This window comes from Scyliorhinus torazame, chromosome 28 (assembly GCF_047496885.1).
Source record: "Scyliorhinus torazame isolate Kashiwa2021f chromosome 28, sScyTor2.1, whole genome shotgun sequence".
NCBI classification, from domain to species: domain Eukaryota; kingdom Metazoa; phylum Chordata; class Chondrichthyes; order Carcharhiniformes; family Scyliorhinidae; genus Scyliorhinus; species Scyliorhinus torazame.
In genome coordinates, this window is record NC_092734.1 from 22,307,558 (window position 1) to 22,320,350 (window position 12,793).

Genomic DNA, 12,793 nt, shown 5'->3' on the forward strand with positions numbered 1-12,793 from the left:
GGCGAAGGTGGGTGTGGACCTTTTTCACGTGCTTGGCAGGGACTATGTAATTGTCATTGATTACTTTTCAAACTATCCAGAGGTCATACGCCTGCACGATTTGACATCGTCCGCTGTCATAAGGGCCTGCAAAGACACCTTCGCTCGCCACGGCATTCAGATTACTGTCATGCCGGACAATGGGCCCTGTTTTGCCAGCCAGGAATGGTCATCCTTTGCTGCTTCGTATGGCTTCACACACGTGACGTCCAGCCCTCTACATCCCCAGTCCAATGGAAGGGCGGAGAAGGGCGTTCACATCGTCAAGCGGCTCCTCTGCAAGGCTGCTGCTGCCAGATCGGATTTATGCCTAGCCCTGCTGGCCTATCGCTCGGCCCCACTAGCCACTGGCCTCTCACCAGCCCAGCTGTTGATGGGTCGCGCCCTCAGGACCACTGTGCCATCCATTCTGGTACCCACAACCAACCATGCTCCGGTACTACACAGAATGCAACAGCAGCGCGTTCGCCAGAAGATGGCATATGACACACGGGCAACTGATCTTCCCGTTCTGGCGCCTGGAGACGACGTCCGCATCCACCTACCAGAAGGTGGCTGGTCAGCACCTGCCGAAGTTCTCCGACGAGTGGCTCCCCGCTCGTTCCTGGTTCGCATGCCTGATGGCTCCATTCGTAGGTGCAATCGCCGGGCTCTTCGCCTACTTCCACGCTTGCTACGGGAACTTACACCGACACCGCGCCCGCCTGTTGTTCCTGACATCGACTTTGTGGAGCTTCCTGCCACCATGCCCCTTCCGTCATCACCCGTGGCCAGGCCCATTCCTCAGCCGGTGGATCCAGACCCACCCTTGAGGCGGTCAACCCAAATTCGTCGTCCACCTACTAGACTGGACTTATGAGCCTGTTTGTACATTGAACTCATAATACCACTGTGTTAATATGTTTCTGTTCTTCCTTGTCGTTACAGGAGTTTGTTTTTGTCGTTCAACATTTCCCCGTTCTTTGTTTATGGTACAACCTCGTTGTTATGTCGCACCCAACATCGCCCCTTGTATATAGTTTAGCCCCATGTACATGCTGTAGATATTGCACACACACACACACATTCAGCTGCACTCAGTAAACATCTCTATTTATAACCACATAGGCACATGTTCTTGTAAAAAAAGGGGGGATGTCATGATATTCAGGTAAACATCATAGCACAAACATGCATACATACTGATGGACAGATCAATGGGCCAATCAACACACACACAACACCACAGCCAATCACAGGCAAGAGCATACACAGTAGAAAACAGGGAACACGACACTTCCTGAGCATTCCAGCAGGAGACAGCTCAGGGCACAGAGCTCATAGCAAGCCACTCAGACATCCACCATGTGCTGAGTGCCACTACAAGATAGTATTAGGAATAGGTCCACAGATTCTAGGATTATGATCGAACCTCAGTAACCAGTTTACCACCGTAAATAAATGTTAGTAATAAAACTGAGTTGTACCATTCGCAACCGTGTTGGTTCATCTGTGTAGCAGAGTACCCAACACATCAAATCGGATGTTTAAAACAGCAAGTGTTAGAAATACTCAGCAGGTCAGACAGAGTATGTTGAGTTAATAACACGTTTAGCATTTCAGCTCAATGATTCGTGTTCTAGTATTCTGTAACTGCAGCAAACAAATAATATCAAAAGCAAAATGTAACTTTGTGAATCAGAAGCAAGGTCCAGGTCCCAAACGGAGTTGAAGAGCAGTATTAGAAATATGTTCAATTTTCCCTGTGACAATAAAATAACTTTTTTTTTTAAATACCAAATTCCCAGCTGTCACGGTGCCTTTATTTCATTGAGAATACCAGACAACACAATATCATATCGCATATCAACCAAATTAGTTTGCAATAACTTGCTTTTAACTCTAATGGCCACTGGACACGAGTGAACTTTATCTAGCTTGTGCAGCAGCCACAACAAGAGGAAGCAAACTTCTCACCTTCTGCATCTCCAGAGGTTTTGTATATTTCTGCCAGTAGGTGGAGAGGATGATCATTGCAATGTAGAGACAAGCCATTGGGATGGACTTCAAATTCAAAAGTCGGATATAAAAGCTCCCTCCAGTGGTCAGTTTTGGATCAACAGACTGTAAATTTTCCATTGCAAGATGCTGAAAATAAATATGAACGAACACTGACTTATTAAAAGTTAGGTGCGACATAGAAGCTGGTTTTATGAACATTTCAAAGTAAAACCATCCCAACATTCGAAAGGGTTATCAGCTTTTCACCCATATATTTTTAACAGCTATGCTGAGAAACTTTTCTTATTTACATAGGGCACCGAAAATGATCAGAGTCCGTGCTGGGCGGGATTAGCGGGGTTGCTTCGGGTGCCGCTATCTAACAGCACTTTGTTGCATTAGAGCTTCTCAGTACAGGATGAGATTGTCGACCCCCAGCACCAACCCCGCCCCCCCCCCCCCCACCTCACATGGGGAGGGCACCCCTGGCTCCTAGCATGGGCAAAAGGCCAACCTGGCAGTGCCACCCAGGCATCCTGGCAGTGCCAGTTGGTGCCCAGGTGGCACTACCAAGGTGGTACTTCCAGGGTGGCAGCTGGCAGTGCCAAGGTGCCACCCTGCCCAGATGCCAATCACCCCAATGACCTCCCATCATCTGGAAGCCTCCCAAAGTGCCACTATTCCTGGTCCCCAGTTGTGGGCATGTTGTAGGCTCTATTCTGCTTTACCTGGATGGCTCAAATGCGTAGTGTTGAATAAAGAACACAAAAGGTTTGTTAACAAACAAAACTAAATTTATTACGCTACTAACCAAGATTAAAGAAGATTATTATATAAAACTATGCTATCTCTTACTTCCAGAACTCGCAAGTATACAACTGCTCTCTATGCCTGACACTCTTCCAGCTCTCTCCTAACTCCTTATCATGTATTCATTTTCTAATCTAATCCCAGAATCCCCTAGTCACATGATATTTATATGACTGTTCTGTGGTTCCATCTAATGGTAAGAATCATTATCATTAACTTGTTAACTCTTTACATCCCAGACAATATATATGTCATGACAGGGACCAGTGCTAAACGCCACTCAGCAGGGGCCTCCTCAGCAAGGCCAATGCTGGGTGACGATTCTGTCCAGCGTGAGCAGAGTTAAAAGTGCTTTTATGCTCTTTTAACTATGTGAGTCTGGGTCCAACCCAGTGAGGGCAGGATCCAGGTTGCAAAATCTGGTTACATCTTGCGAGGCACAAGGACCGTCGGGATTCCCAGGACAGGTCTCTCCCGGGATATACCGCCCACATCCCGTCCAGATTCTGGTGGGACGTGGCTGGTAGATCGCGCCCATAATCAAATTTACCTCTGACACAGTCAAGAGTTTGCATTGATGCAGTGTCTCTCATAACTGTTCTGAAGAAGTCACATTCAATTCAAACGTTAACTCGGTTGCTGCCAGTCCTGCTGAGTATTTCCAGCGCTTTTGATTTTTTTCATTTATGAAATTCTAATGGTGTGTGACAAATCTGATAGTGATTTTATGAGGTTGTAACTAGCAGACTAGATAATGGGAAACCTGTGGATGTACTGTATTTGAATTTTCAAATAAGGTGCCACACGAGTTTACTACACAAAATCATGCTTCATGGAATTGGAGGTATCATTAACATGGATTGAGGATTGGTTAATTGATAGAAAACAGGGAGTAGCAGCAACAAAACAGATCATTTTAGAGCTGGCAGCCAAAATGAGTTGGGTATGGCAGTGATCAGCGCTTGGGCCTCTGCTGTTTACAATCTGTACAACGACTAAAATGAAGTGACCTATGTATCCAAGTTTCCTGACAATGTAAAGTTAGATGGGAAAGTAAACTGTGAGGACACAAAGAGGCTGCAGAGACCTAGGGACATGTTAAGTGAGGGGCAAGAGCATGGCAGATAGAATAAAATGTGAAGTTATCCACTTTGGGAGGAAAAATAGACATGCAGAATATTTTTCCAATGAGCAGGAACTCAGCAACGTTGGTGGTATTCACAGAGACTGGAGTAACCTTATAAACAAATCTCAGAACATAGACTGCAGAGCAGGAGCCGGCCATTTGACATTTTCAGCTCGCACCACCATTCAATAAAATCATGGCAGTTCTCAGTCGTTTTCTTTTGGCCTTGGTAAAGAACGCCCCACCGAGGCCGCACTTACGCTGCCCCGATCTCTCAACCCCTCCCCGCACCATGGCCTCCAGACCCCATCCCACCCCCAACATACCTGTTTGGGGGTCGAGCCCCCCCCCTCACAAGGGCAGATCCCCGGCACGGGCAACCTGACACCCAAGCACCTTGGCACTGCCAGCTTGACACACTGACAATTCCAGGATGGCACTGCCAAGGTGCCAGGCTGGCAGGAGTGCCAGGGTACCATCCTGCCTAGAGCCTGACAACCTAGCGGCCTCCGATGGCCTGGGAGAAACCCTCCCCGCCGCCCAGGTGCCATTACGCCTGGTCCACATTTGTGTGGACCAGTGCTAAACACCGCCATGGCAAGCTCGCCAAGGGGTGGGCATTCATTCCAGGGCCTTGGGAGAATCTGGCGCCAACATACTGAGGTGAGGAAACTTCCGGGTGCGGCGATGACCTGCTGAGTCGCACGTTTCGGCAGCTCCCTGTGAAACGGACTTTTGGGCTCTTGATAGGAGCGCCAACGGCAATTTTAACGGCTGAAAACACCGTGCGGTAAACCAGAAGGGTGTTCCCCCTGGACACGGATGGAAAAAGGAGAGGAAAGTGGCCGGATTGCAGCGGATCCTTTGGAACAACGGCAAGGAAGGCAAGCAGAAACCAAGATGGCGTCAGAAGGTGGCAGTTTCATATGGGGCCCTGAACAACAAGAGTTTTTGAAACGCTGCGTGGAGGAGATAAAAAAGGAAATGAAGAAAGAGTTGTTGGCCCCGATATTACAGGCGATTGAAGGGCTGAAAGAGGAACAAAAGACCCAGGAGCAGGAGCTTCGGGTCGTGAAGGCGAAAGCAGCAGAGAATGAAAACGACATACAGGGCCTGGTGGTGAAGTCGGAGATACAGGAGGCACACCAGAAACGATCTGTGGAGAGGTTGGAGGCACTGGAAAATAACGCAAGGAGGAACAACTTGAGGATTCTTGGCCTTCCTGAAGGTGTGGAGGGGGCGGACGTCGGGGCATATGTGAGCACGATGCTGCACTCGTTAATGGGAGTGGAGGCCCCGACGGGTCCGTTGGAGGTGGAGGGAGCATACCGAGTTATGGTGCGAGGACCGAGAGCAGGAGAAGCTCCCAGAGCCATAGTGGTGAGATTTCTCCGTTTTAAGGATAGAGAAATGGTCCTTAGATGGGCGAAGAAAACTCGGTGTAGTAAATGGGAGAACGCGGTGATCCGCGTCTATCAAGATTGGAGTGCGGAGGTGGCGAGAAGGAGGGCGAGCTTTAATCGGGCCAAAGCGGTACTTCACAAAAAAAAGATAAAGTTTGGAATGCTGCAACCGGCAAGACTGTGGGTCACATATCAAGGGAGTCACCACTACTTTGAGACGGCGGATGAAGCGTGGACTTTTATTGTAGAAGAAAAATTGGAATGATTGGACTACGAAAATGAACGTTTGGACAAAGTGGTGGGACGAGTGGGGGGGGGGGGGGGGGGGCGGCGAGGGATTGTATGATTAATCCTGCGGTATGGTAACTTTTCTTTCTCCCACAGGTGGTGATGGGGGGAGGTGGGGAGGGAGAGGAGATGGGGCGTTGGCCATGGGAGGCGGGGCCGAGGGAGAGGCGCGGGCTTGGTTCCCGCGCTATGATAATTATGGCGGGAATAGAGAAGCAGGAAGGAGGGGGCGCCGCACGGGGCGAGCCGTGATCACGGGGGGAAGCCGAGGTCAGCCAGAGTTTGCTGACTTCTGGGAGCAACATGGGGGGAGTAATTACGCTAGCGGGGGGTCTAGCGGCGGGGGGGGGGGGGGGGGAATTACTGGGTTGCTGCTGCTGGGGAAAGGGGGGAGTGGGTGCAGGAAAGGATGGGCGGGGGGGCACCGTCTGGGAGAAATACAGCCGCATGGGAACTGGGCGAGAAGCTGGAAAAAGATGATGGCTAACCGGCAAGGGGGGGGGGGGTGGGAAGCCCCCCAACTCGGCTGATCACGTGGAACGTGAGGGGGCTTAACGGGCCGATAAAGAGGGCACGAGTACTCGCACACCTTAAGAAACTTAAAGCAGATGTGGTCATGTTACAGGAAACGCACCTGAAACTGATAGATCAGGTTAGGTTGCGCAAAGGATGGGTAGGGCAGGTGTTCCATTCGGGGCTGGATGCGAAAAACAGGGGGGTGGCTATATTAGTGGGGAAGCGGGTAATGTTCGAGGCAAAGACTATAGTGGCGGATAACGGGGGCAGATACGTGATGGTGAGTGGCAAATTACAGGGAGAGATGGTGGTGTTGGTAAACGTGTATGCCCCGAATTGGGACGATGCCAATTTTATGAGGCGAATGCTAGGACGCATCCCAGACCTAGAGACCGGAAAGCTGATAATGGGGGGAGACTTTAACACGGTGTTGGAACCAAGGCTGGATAGGTCGAAGTCCAGGACTGGTAGGAGGCCGGCAGCAGCCAAGGTGCTTAAGGATTTTATGGAGCAGATGGGAGGGGTGGACCCGTGGAGATTCAGTAGACCTAGGAGTAAGGAGTTCTCGTTCTTCTCCTATGTCCATAAAGTCTATTCACGCATAGACTTTTTTGTGTTGGGTAGGGCATTGATCCCGAGGGTGAGGGGAACGGAATATACGGCTATAGCCATTTCGGATCATGCCCCACACTGGGTAGACTTGGAGATAGGGGAGGAAACAAGAGGGCGTCCACCCTGGAGAATGGATATGGGACTAATGGCGGATGAGGGGGTGTGCTTAAGGGTGAGGGGATGCATTGAAAAGTACTTGGAACTCAATGACAATGGGGAGGTTCAGGTGGGAGTGGTCTGGGAGGCGTTGAAGGCGGTGGTTAGGGGGGAGCTGATATCAATAAGGACACATAAAGGGAAGCAGGAGAGTAAGGAACGGGAGCGGTTGTTGCAAGAACTTTTGAGGGTGGACAGACAGTATGCGGAAGCACCGGAGGAGGGACTGTATAGGGAAAGGCAAAAGCTGCATGTGGAATTTGACTTGCTGACCACAGGCACTGCAGAGGCACAATGGAGGAAGGCGCAGGGTGTACAGTATGAATATGGAGAGAAGGCGAGCAGATTGCTGGCACACCAATTGAGGAAAAGGGGAGCAGCGAGGGAAATAGGGGGGGTGAGAGACGAAGATGGAGAGACGGAGCGGGGAGCGGAGAGAGTGAATGAAGTGTTTAAGACATTTTATAAAAAATTGTATGAAGCTCAACCCCCGGATGGGAGGGAGAGAATGATGGAGTTTTTGGATCGGCTGGAAATTCCCAAGGTGGAAGAGCAGGAAAGGATGGGATTGGGAGCACAGATCACGGTAGAAGAAGTGGTGAAAGGAATTAGGAACATGCAGACGGGAAAGGCCCCGGGACCGGACGGATTCCCAGTTGAATTTTACAGAAAATATTTGGACTTGCTCGCCCCGCTACTGACGAGGACCTTCAACGAGGCAAAGGAAAGGGGACAACTGCCCCCGACTATGTCAGAAGCAACGATATCGCTTCTTTTAAAGAAGGAAAAGGATCCGCTACAATGCGGGTCCTACAGACCAATCTCCCTCCTCAATGTAGATGCCAAGGTCTTGGCCAAGGTAATGGCAATGAGAATAGAGGAATGTGTCCCGGGGGTGGTTCATGAGGACCAAACTGGGTTTGTGAAGGGGAGACAGCTGAACACGAACATACGGAGGTTGTTAGGGGTAATGATGATGGCCCCACCAGAGGGTGAAACGGAGATAGTAGTGGCGATGGATGCCGAGAAAGCATTTGATAGAGTGGAGTGGGATTATCTGTGGGAGGTGTTGAGGAGATTTGGGTTCGGAGAGGGGTATGTTAGATGGGTGCAGCTGTTGTATAGGGCCCCAGTGGCGAGTGTGGTCACGAATGGACGGGGATCGGCATATTTCCGGCTCCATGGAGGGACAAGGCAGGGATGTCCTCTGTCCCCATTACTGTTTGCACTGGCGATTGAGCCCCTGGCGATAGCGCTGAGAGGTTCCAAGGGATGGAGGGGAATACTTAGGGGAGGAGAAGAACACCGGGTATCTTTATATGCGGATGATCTGCTACTATATGTGGCGGATCCAGCGGAGGGGATGCCAGAAATAATGCGGATACTTGGGGAGTTTGGGGATTTTTCAGGGTATAAATTGAACATGGGAAAGAGTGAGCTGTTTGTGGTGCATCCAGGGGAGCAGAGTAGAGAAATAGAAGACCTACCGTTGAGGAAGGTAACAAGAGACTTTCGTTACCTGGGGATCCAGATAGCTAAGAATTGGGGCACATTGCACAGGCTAAATTTGACGCGGTTGGTGGAACAGATGGAGGAAGATTTCAAGAGATGGGACATGGTAGCATTGTCAATGGCAGGGAGGGTGCAGGCAGTTAAGATGGTGGTCCTCCCGAGATTCCTTTTTGTGTTTCAGTGTCTCCCGGTGGTGATCACGAAGGCTTTTTTCAAAAGGATAGAAAAGAGTATTATGGGTTTTGTTTGGGCCGGGAAGACTCCGAGAGTGAGGAAGGGATTCTTACAGCGTAGTAGGGATAGGGGGGGGCTGGCACTACCGAGCCTAAGTGAGTATTATTGGGCCGCTAATATTTCAATGGTGAGTAAGTGGATGGGAGAGGAGGAAGGAGCGGCGTGGAAGAGATTAGAGAGGGCGTCCTGTAGGGGGACCAGCCTGCAGGCTATGGTGACAGCCCCATTGCCGTTCTCACCAAGGAACTATACCACGAGTCCGGTGGTGGTAGCTACACTGAAGATTTGGGGACAGTGGAGACGACATAGGGGAAAGACCGGAGCACTGGGGGGGTCCCCGATAAGAAACAACCATAGGTTTGCCCCGGGGGGAATGGATGGGGGATATGGAATGTGGCAAAGAGCAGGTATAACGCAATTGAAAGATCTATTTGTGGATGGGAAGTTTGCGAGTCTGGGAGCGCTGACCGAGAAATATGGGTTGCCCCAAGGGAATGCATTCAGGTACATGCAATTGCGGGCTTTTGCGAGGCAGCAGGTGAGGGAATTCCCGCAGCTCCCGACACAAGAGGTGCAGGACAGAGTCATCTCAAAGAAATGGGTGGGGGACGGTAAGGTGTCGGATATATATAGGGAAATGAGAGACGAAGGGGAGACTATGATGGACGAACTAAAAGGGAAATGGGAAGAAGAGCTAGGGGAGGAGATTGAGGAGGGGATGTGGGCAGATGCCCTAAACAGGGTAAACTCGTCGTCCTCGTGCGCCAGGCTAAGCCTGATTCAGTTTAAGGTATTACACAGGGCACATATGACTGGAACACGGCTCAGTAAATTTTTTGGGGTGGAGGATAGGTGTGCGAGGTGCTCGAGAAGCCCAGCGAATCATACCCATATGTTTTGGTCATGCCCGGCACTACAGGGGTTTTGGATGGGGGTGACAAAGGTGCTTTCGAAAGTAGTAGGAGTCCGGGTCGAACCAAGCTGGGGGTTGGCTATATTTGGGGTTGCACAAGAGCCGGGAGTGCAGGAGGCGAAAGAGGCCGATGTTTTGGCCTTTGCGTCCCTAGTAGCCCGGCGCAGAATATTGCTAATGTGGAAAGAAGCCAAGCCCCCGGGGGTGGAGACCTGGATAAATGATATGGCGGGGTTCATAAAGTTAGAGCGGATTAAGTTCGTCCTAAGGGGGTCGGCTCAAGGGTTTACTAGGCGGTGGCAACCGTTCGTCGAATATCTTGCGGAAAGATAGATAGGGGAGAACAAAGAAGGCAGCAGCAGCAGCCCAGGACTTGGGGGGTGGGGGGTGGGGGGGGGGGTGTGGCCTGAGACAAGGCAGTTGCCAATTAGGGCTAGTTTTTATTTTTTGTTATTTAATATTTATTTATTTGTTGTTGTTTTCTTTTGTTCTTGTTTAAATAAAAAAGGTCATTATTATCTGTATTGTTATAATGTTGTGTAAAGGATGCACAATGTACTGTGTTGGTTGACCAAAAATTTTCAATAAAATATTATTTTTTAAAAAAAACATACTTAGGTGAGTCTAACTGTTCACTTTAATATATAAATCTAGATCATGCCCAGTGAGGGAGAGATCCAGATTGTGACATCTCGCAAGATCTCATTAGATCTCACAAAGCTTCTCACTGTTACAAGCATTGCAAATGTCGCGAGAGACCTCTCGCGAGATTAAATGGCCCTGATGCGTCCCAATTTGGGCGGGACTAGGCATTTTGATCACACCCTCCATAAATAAAATGGTGTTGTTTGGACCCACAAACTGTTCCCCATAAAGCACCAATCATTCTCTCTCTGTTAACTAGTTGGTTTGAAAATTTGACCATTTGAGTATGGTGGGACTGTTAGTTTAAGTCTCAGTAGTTACAGAACATGCAAAAATGACGTTATAATATTCGATGCCAAAAGTACACAGGACATGCATAACAGCTGAACATAGACACTACAATAACAATTCTTAGTTTCCACGGTTAAACATGGTACAGTATAAGGTACATCAATGGCAAATACCTTTCATAACTAAACACACTGTAAACATAAATAGAAATTCAACTTCAAAAAACACAATATACTTGAAATATATTTGCTAATTCATTTGACCAGTTTGGTGGATTTGCAGATATGATCAGATTCCATTCTCCTCCTACTTTATGTGGGTCTTAAACAATTTTATTATTTACATGGCAAGTTTTTGCTTTCAATATTATATACCATTGTAACTTGGAAAAATGCTTTTTATTCCAATATTTTTTCTTCTCAACCCCTCCAAAGAGTGGGAAGGTGGTGGCATCATGGTAATATCACTGGACCAGTAATCCAGACTAATGCTCTGGGGACATGAGCTCTAATCACACTACAGCAACTAGTGAAACTTAAACTTAATTAATAAAATCTGGAACTGAAAGCTGGCCTCAGTAATGGATACTATGAAATTATTATCGATCGTCATTAAAACCCACCTTCAGGGAAGGAAATCTTGCATCCTGTGTGCGCGCTGCTGGCAAAGCGGAGGATCCCGTCAATGGAGAATCCCGCTCTGTTGGTTTTCAAGGAGTTAAGATGTAGCTCTTGGGGCTAAAGTGATCAAAGGATATGGGGGGAAAGCGGGAACAGGTTACAGAGTTGGATGATCAGCCATGATCATAATGAACAGGGTGGAGCTGGCTCAAAGGGTTGAATGGACTCCTCCTGTCCCTATTTTCTATCGTTATATCCGACTCCAGACATCATTTTCTGGGCCTCCCGCCGTATTCTCCCCCACGCCTGCCATCAGACCCGCCACCGGGGGCTTGAGAGAATTCCACCCATTGACTCTTAACTTCTCTCTAAAATGGCCAAGCAAGTCACTCAGTTCAAGGGCAAAGGTCAAAAAATGCTCAGCGATGTCCACATCCCATAAAAGAAAAAAAAAACAATGTTAATGTTTTGGTTTTTTAGTGATGCCTCATGCAGATGCTGCCTCTCCCTCTTTTACACAAGTCTTGCTGAACGTTTTCATGGCCCAGTGTTTCACCTGCATCATATCTGAAAACATGTTGGCACTGTGGGGTTTGCTGTTGACACAAGACAAATATACTGCATGCATTTTGAATTATCGATGCATTACTAATGGATTTGGTTTAGCTAACAAACTCTTCAAAATACATGGATGGCTAAGTGCATATAGTACCAGCAAAATACACAGAGCGGTTGCGTGATTTAATTACATTTTTAGACTTGCATAGAAGTAAGAATTATTGAAAGATAATTAAGCTCACTGGACTGGTACATTATAATAGCTTTTTAAAGATTTTCTCAGAGGCTTTTATGCATGCCTTTTTATTACAGTCATAGGTCATGCTACTTTTGATGAGGCCCATAATAAGGTGCCAGTGAAAGACAACAGTTCACATAAGTCACAGGTAAAGAAGCAGGTTAATAATGCATCTTCCTTTGATTACAGGGAAGTCAGATTGTCGTTAACATTTGCTAATGTACGGAACCCAGATGTAGAACAATAGTGATTCTAGAGTTATCAGCACGGCGTAATTCTGGTACCTTTAAGCGGATTTTCCTGTGATTGTAGCAGCATCGGGTGAGTGGGGTCTCCTGGGGTCTAGCAGCATTGAAAGGAACTATTAGGGTCTGTTACCAAAAGAAGAGGGGTCCAAAGAAAAGGTGTCATTATCTTGGCCAATATAAGAAATGAAATGAAATGAAAATCGCTTCTTGTCACAAGTAGGCTTCAATGAAGTTACTGTGAAAAGCCCCTAGTCGCCACATTCCGGCGCCTGTTCGGGGAGGCTGTTACGGGAATTGAACCATGCTGCTGGCCTGCCTTGGTCTGCTTTCAAAGCCAGCGATTTAGCCCTGTGCTAAACAGCCCCTGAAGACGACCCTTCAGTACATTAGAACTGTTTGAGGTTTCTGGCAAGGAGCATGTTGGAAGGCAGTAATGAGGGGGGAAAAATCGCACATTCTTCTTGTACTGGGGAAGGGAGGCCTTGCTGCGTAGGTAACTGGAGTACTAGGGAAGATAATAGTCAAGTCTAAGAGCAATGGGGTCATGGAAATGCTCAGAATTTAGCTCATTGGGAAAAGGCTTTGGAGCAGAGAATCCCAGTCT

The 12,793-nt window shown here is 48.3% G+C and overlaps 1 protein-coding gene across 4 annotated transcripts in view; it reads right to left on the minus strand.

Annotated features, from left to right (window-relative positions):
* LOC140403572 (very long chain fatty acid elongase 5-like) overlaps window positions 1-12,793 on the minus strand; it is a 68,233-nt gene that overhangs the window by 20,013 nt on the left and 35,427 nt on the right. For 3 of the 4 annotated variants that reach the window (XM_072491630.1, XM_072491628.1, XM_072491627.1), the window contains exons 3-4: window positions 11,148-11,224; window positions 1,996-2,166 (exon numbers count right to left, since the gene is read on the minus strand). In XM_072491630.1, coding sequence (XP_072347731.1) covers window positions 1,996-2,166; window positions 11,148-11,224 — 248 coding nt within the window. The remainder of the gene's footprint in view (window positions 1-1,995; window positions 2,167-11,147; window positions 11,225-12,793) is intronic. The other variant, XM_072491629.1, reaches the window with a different exon arrangement.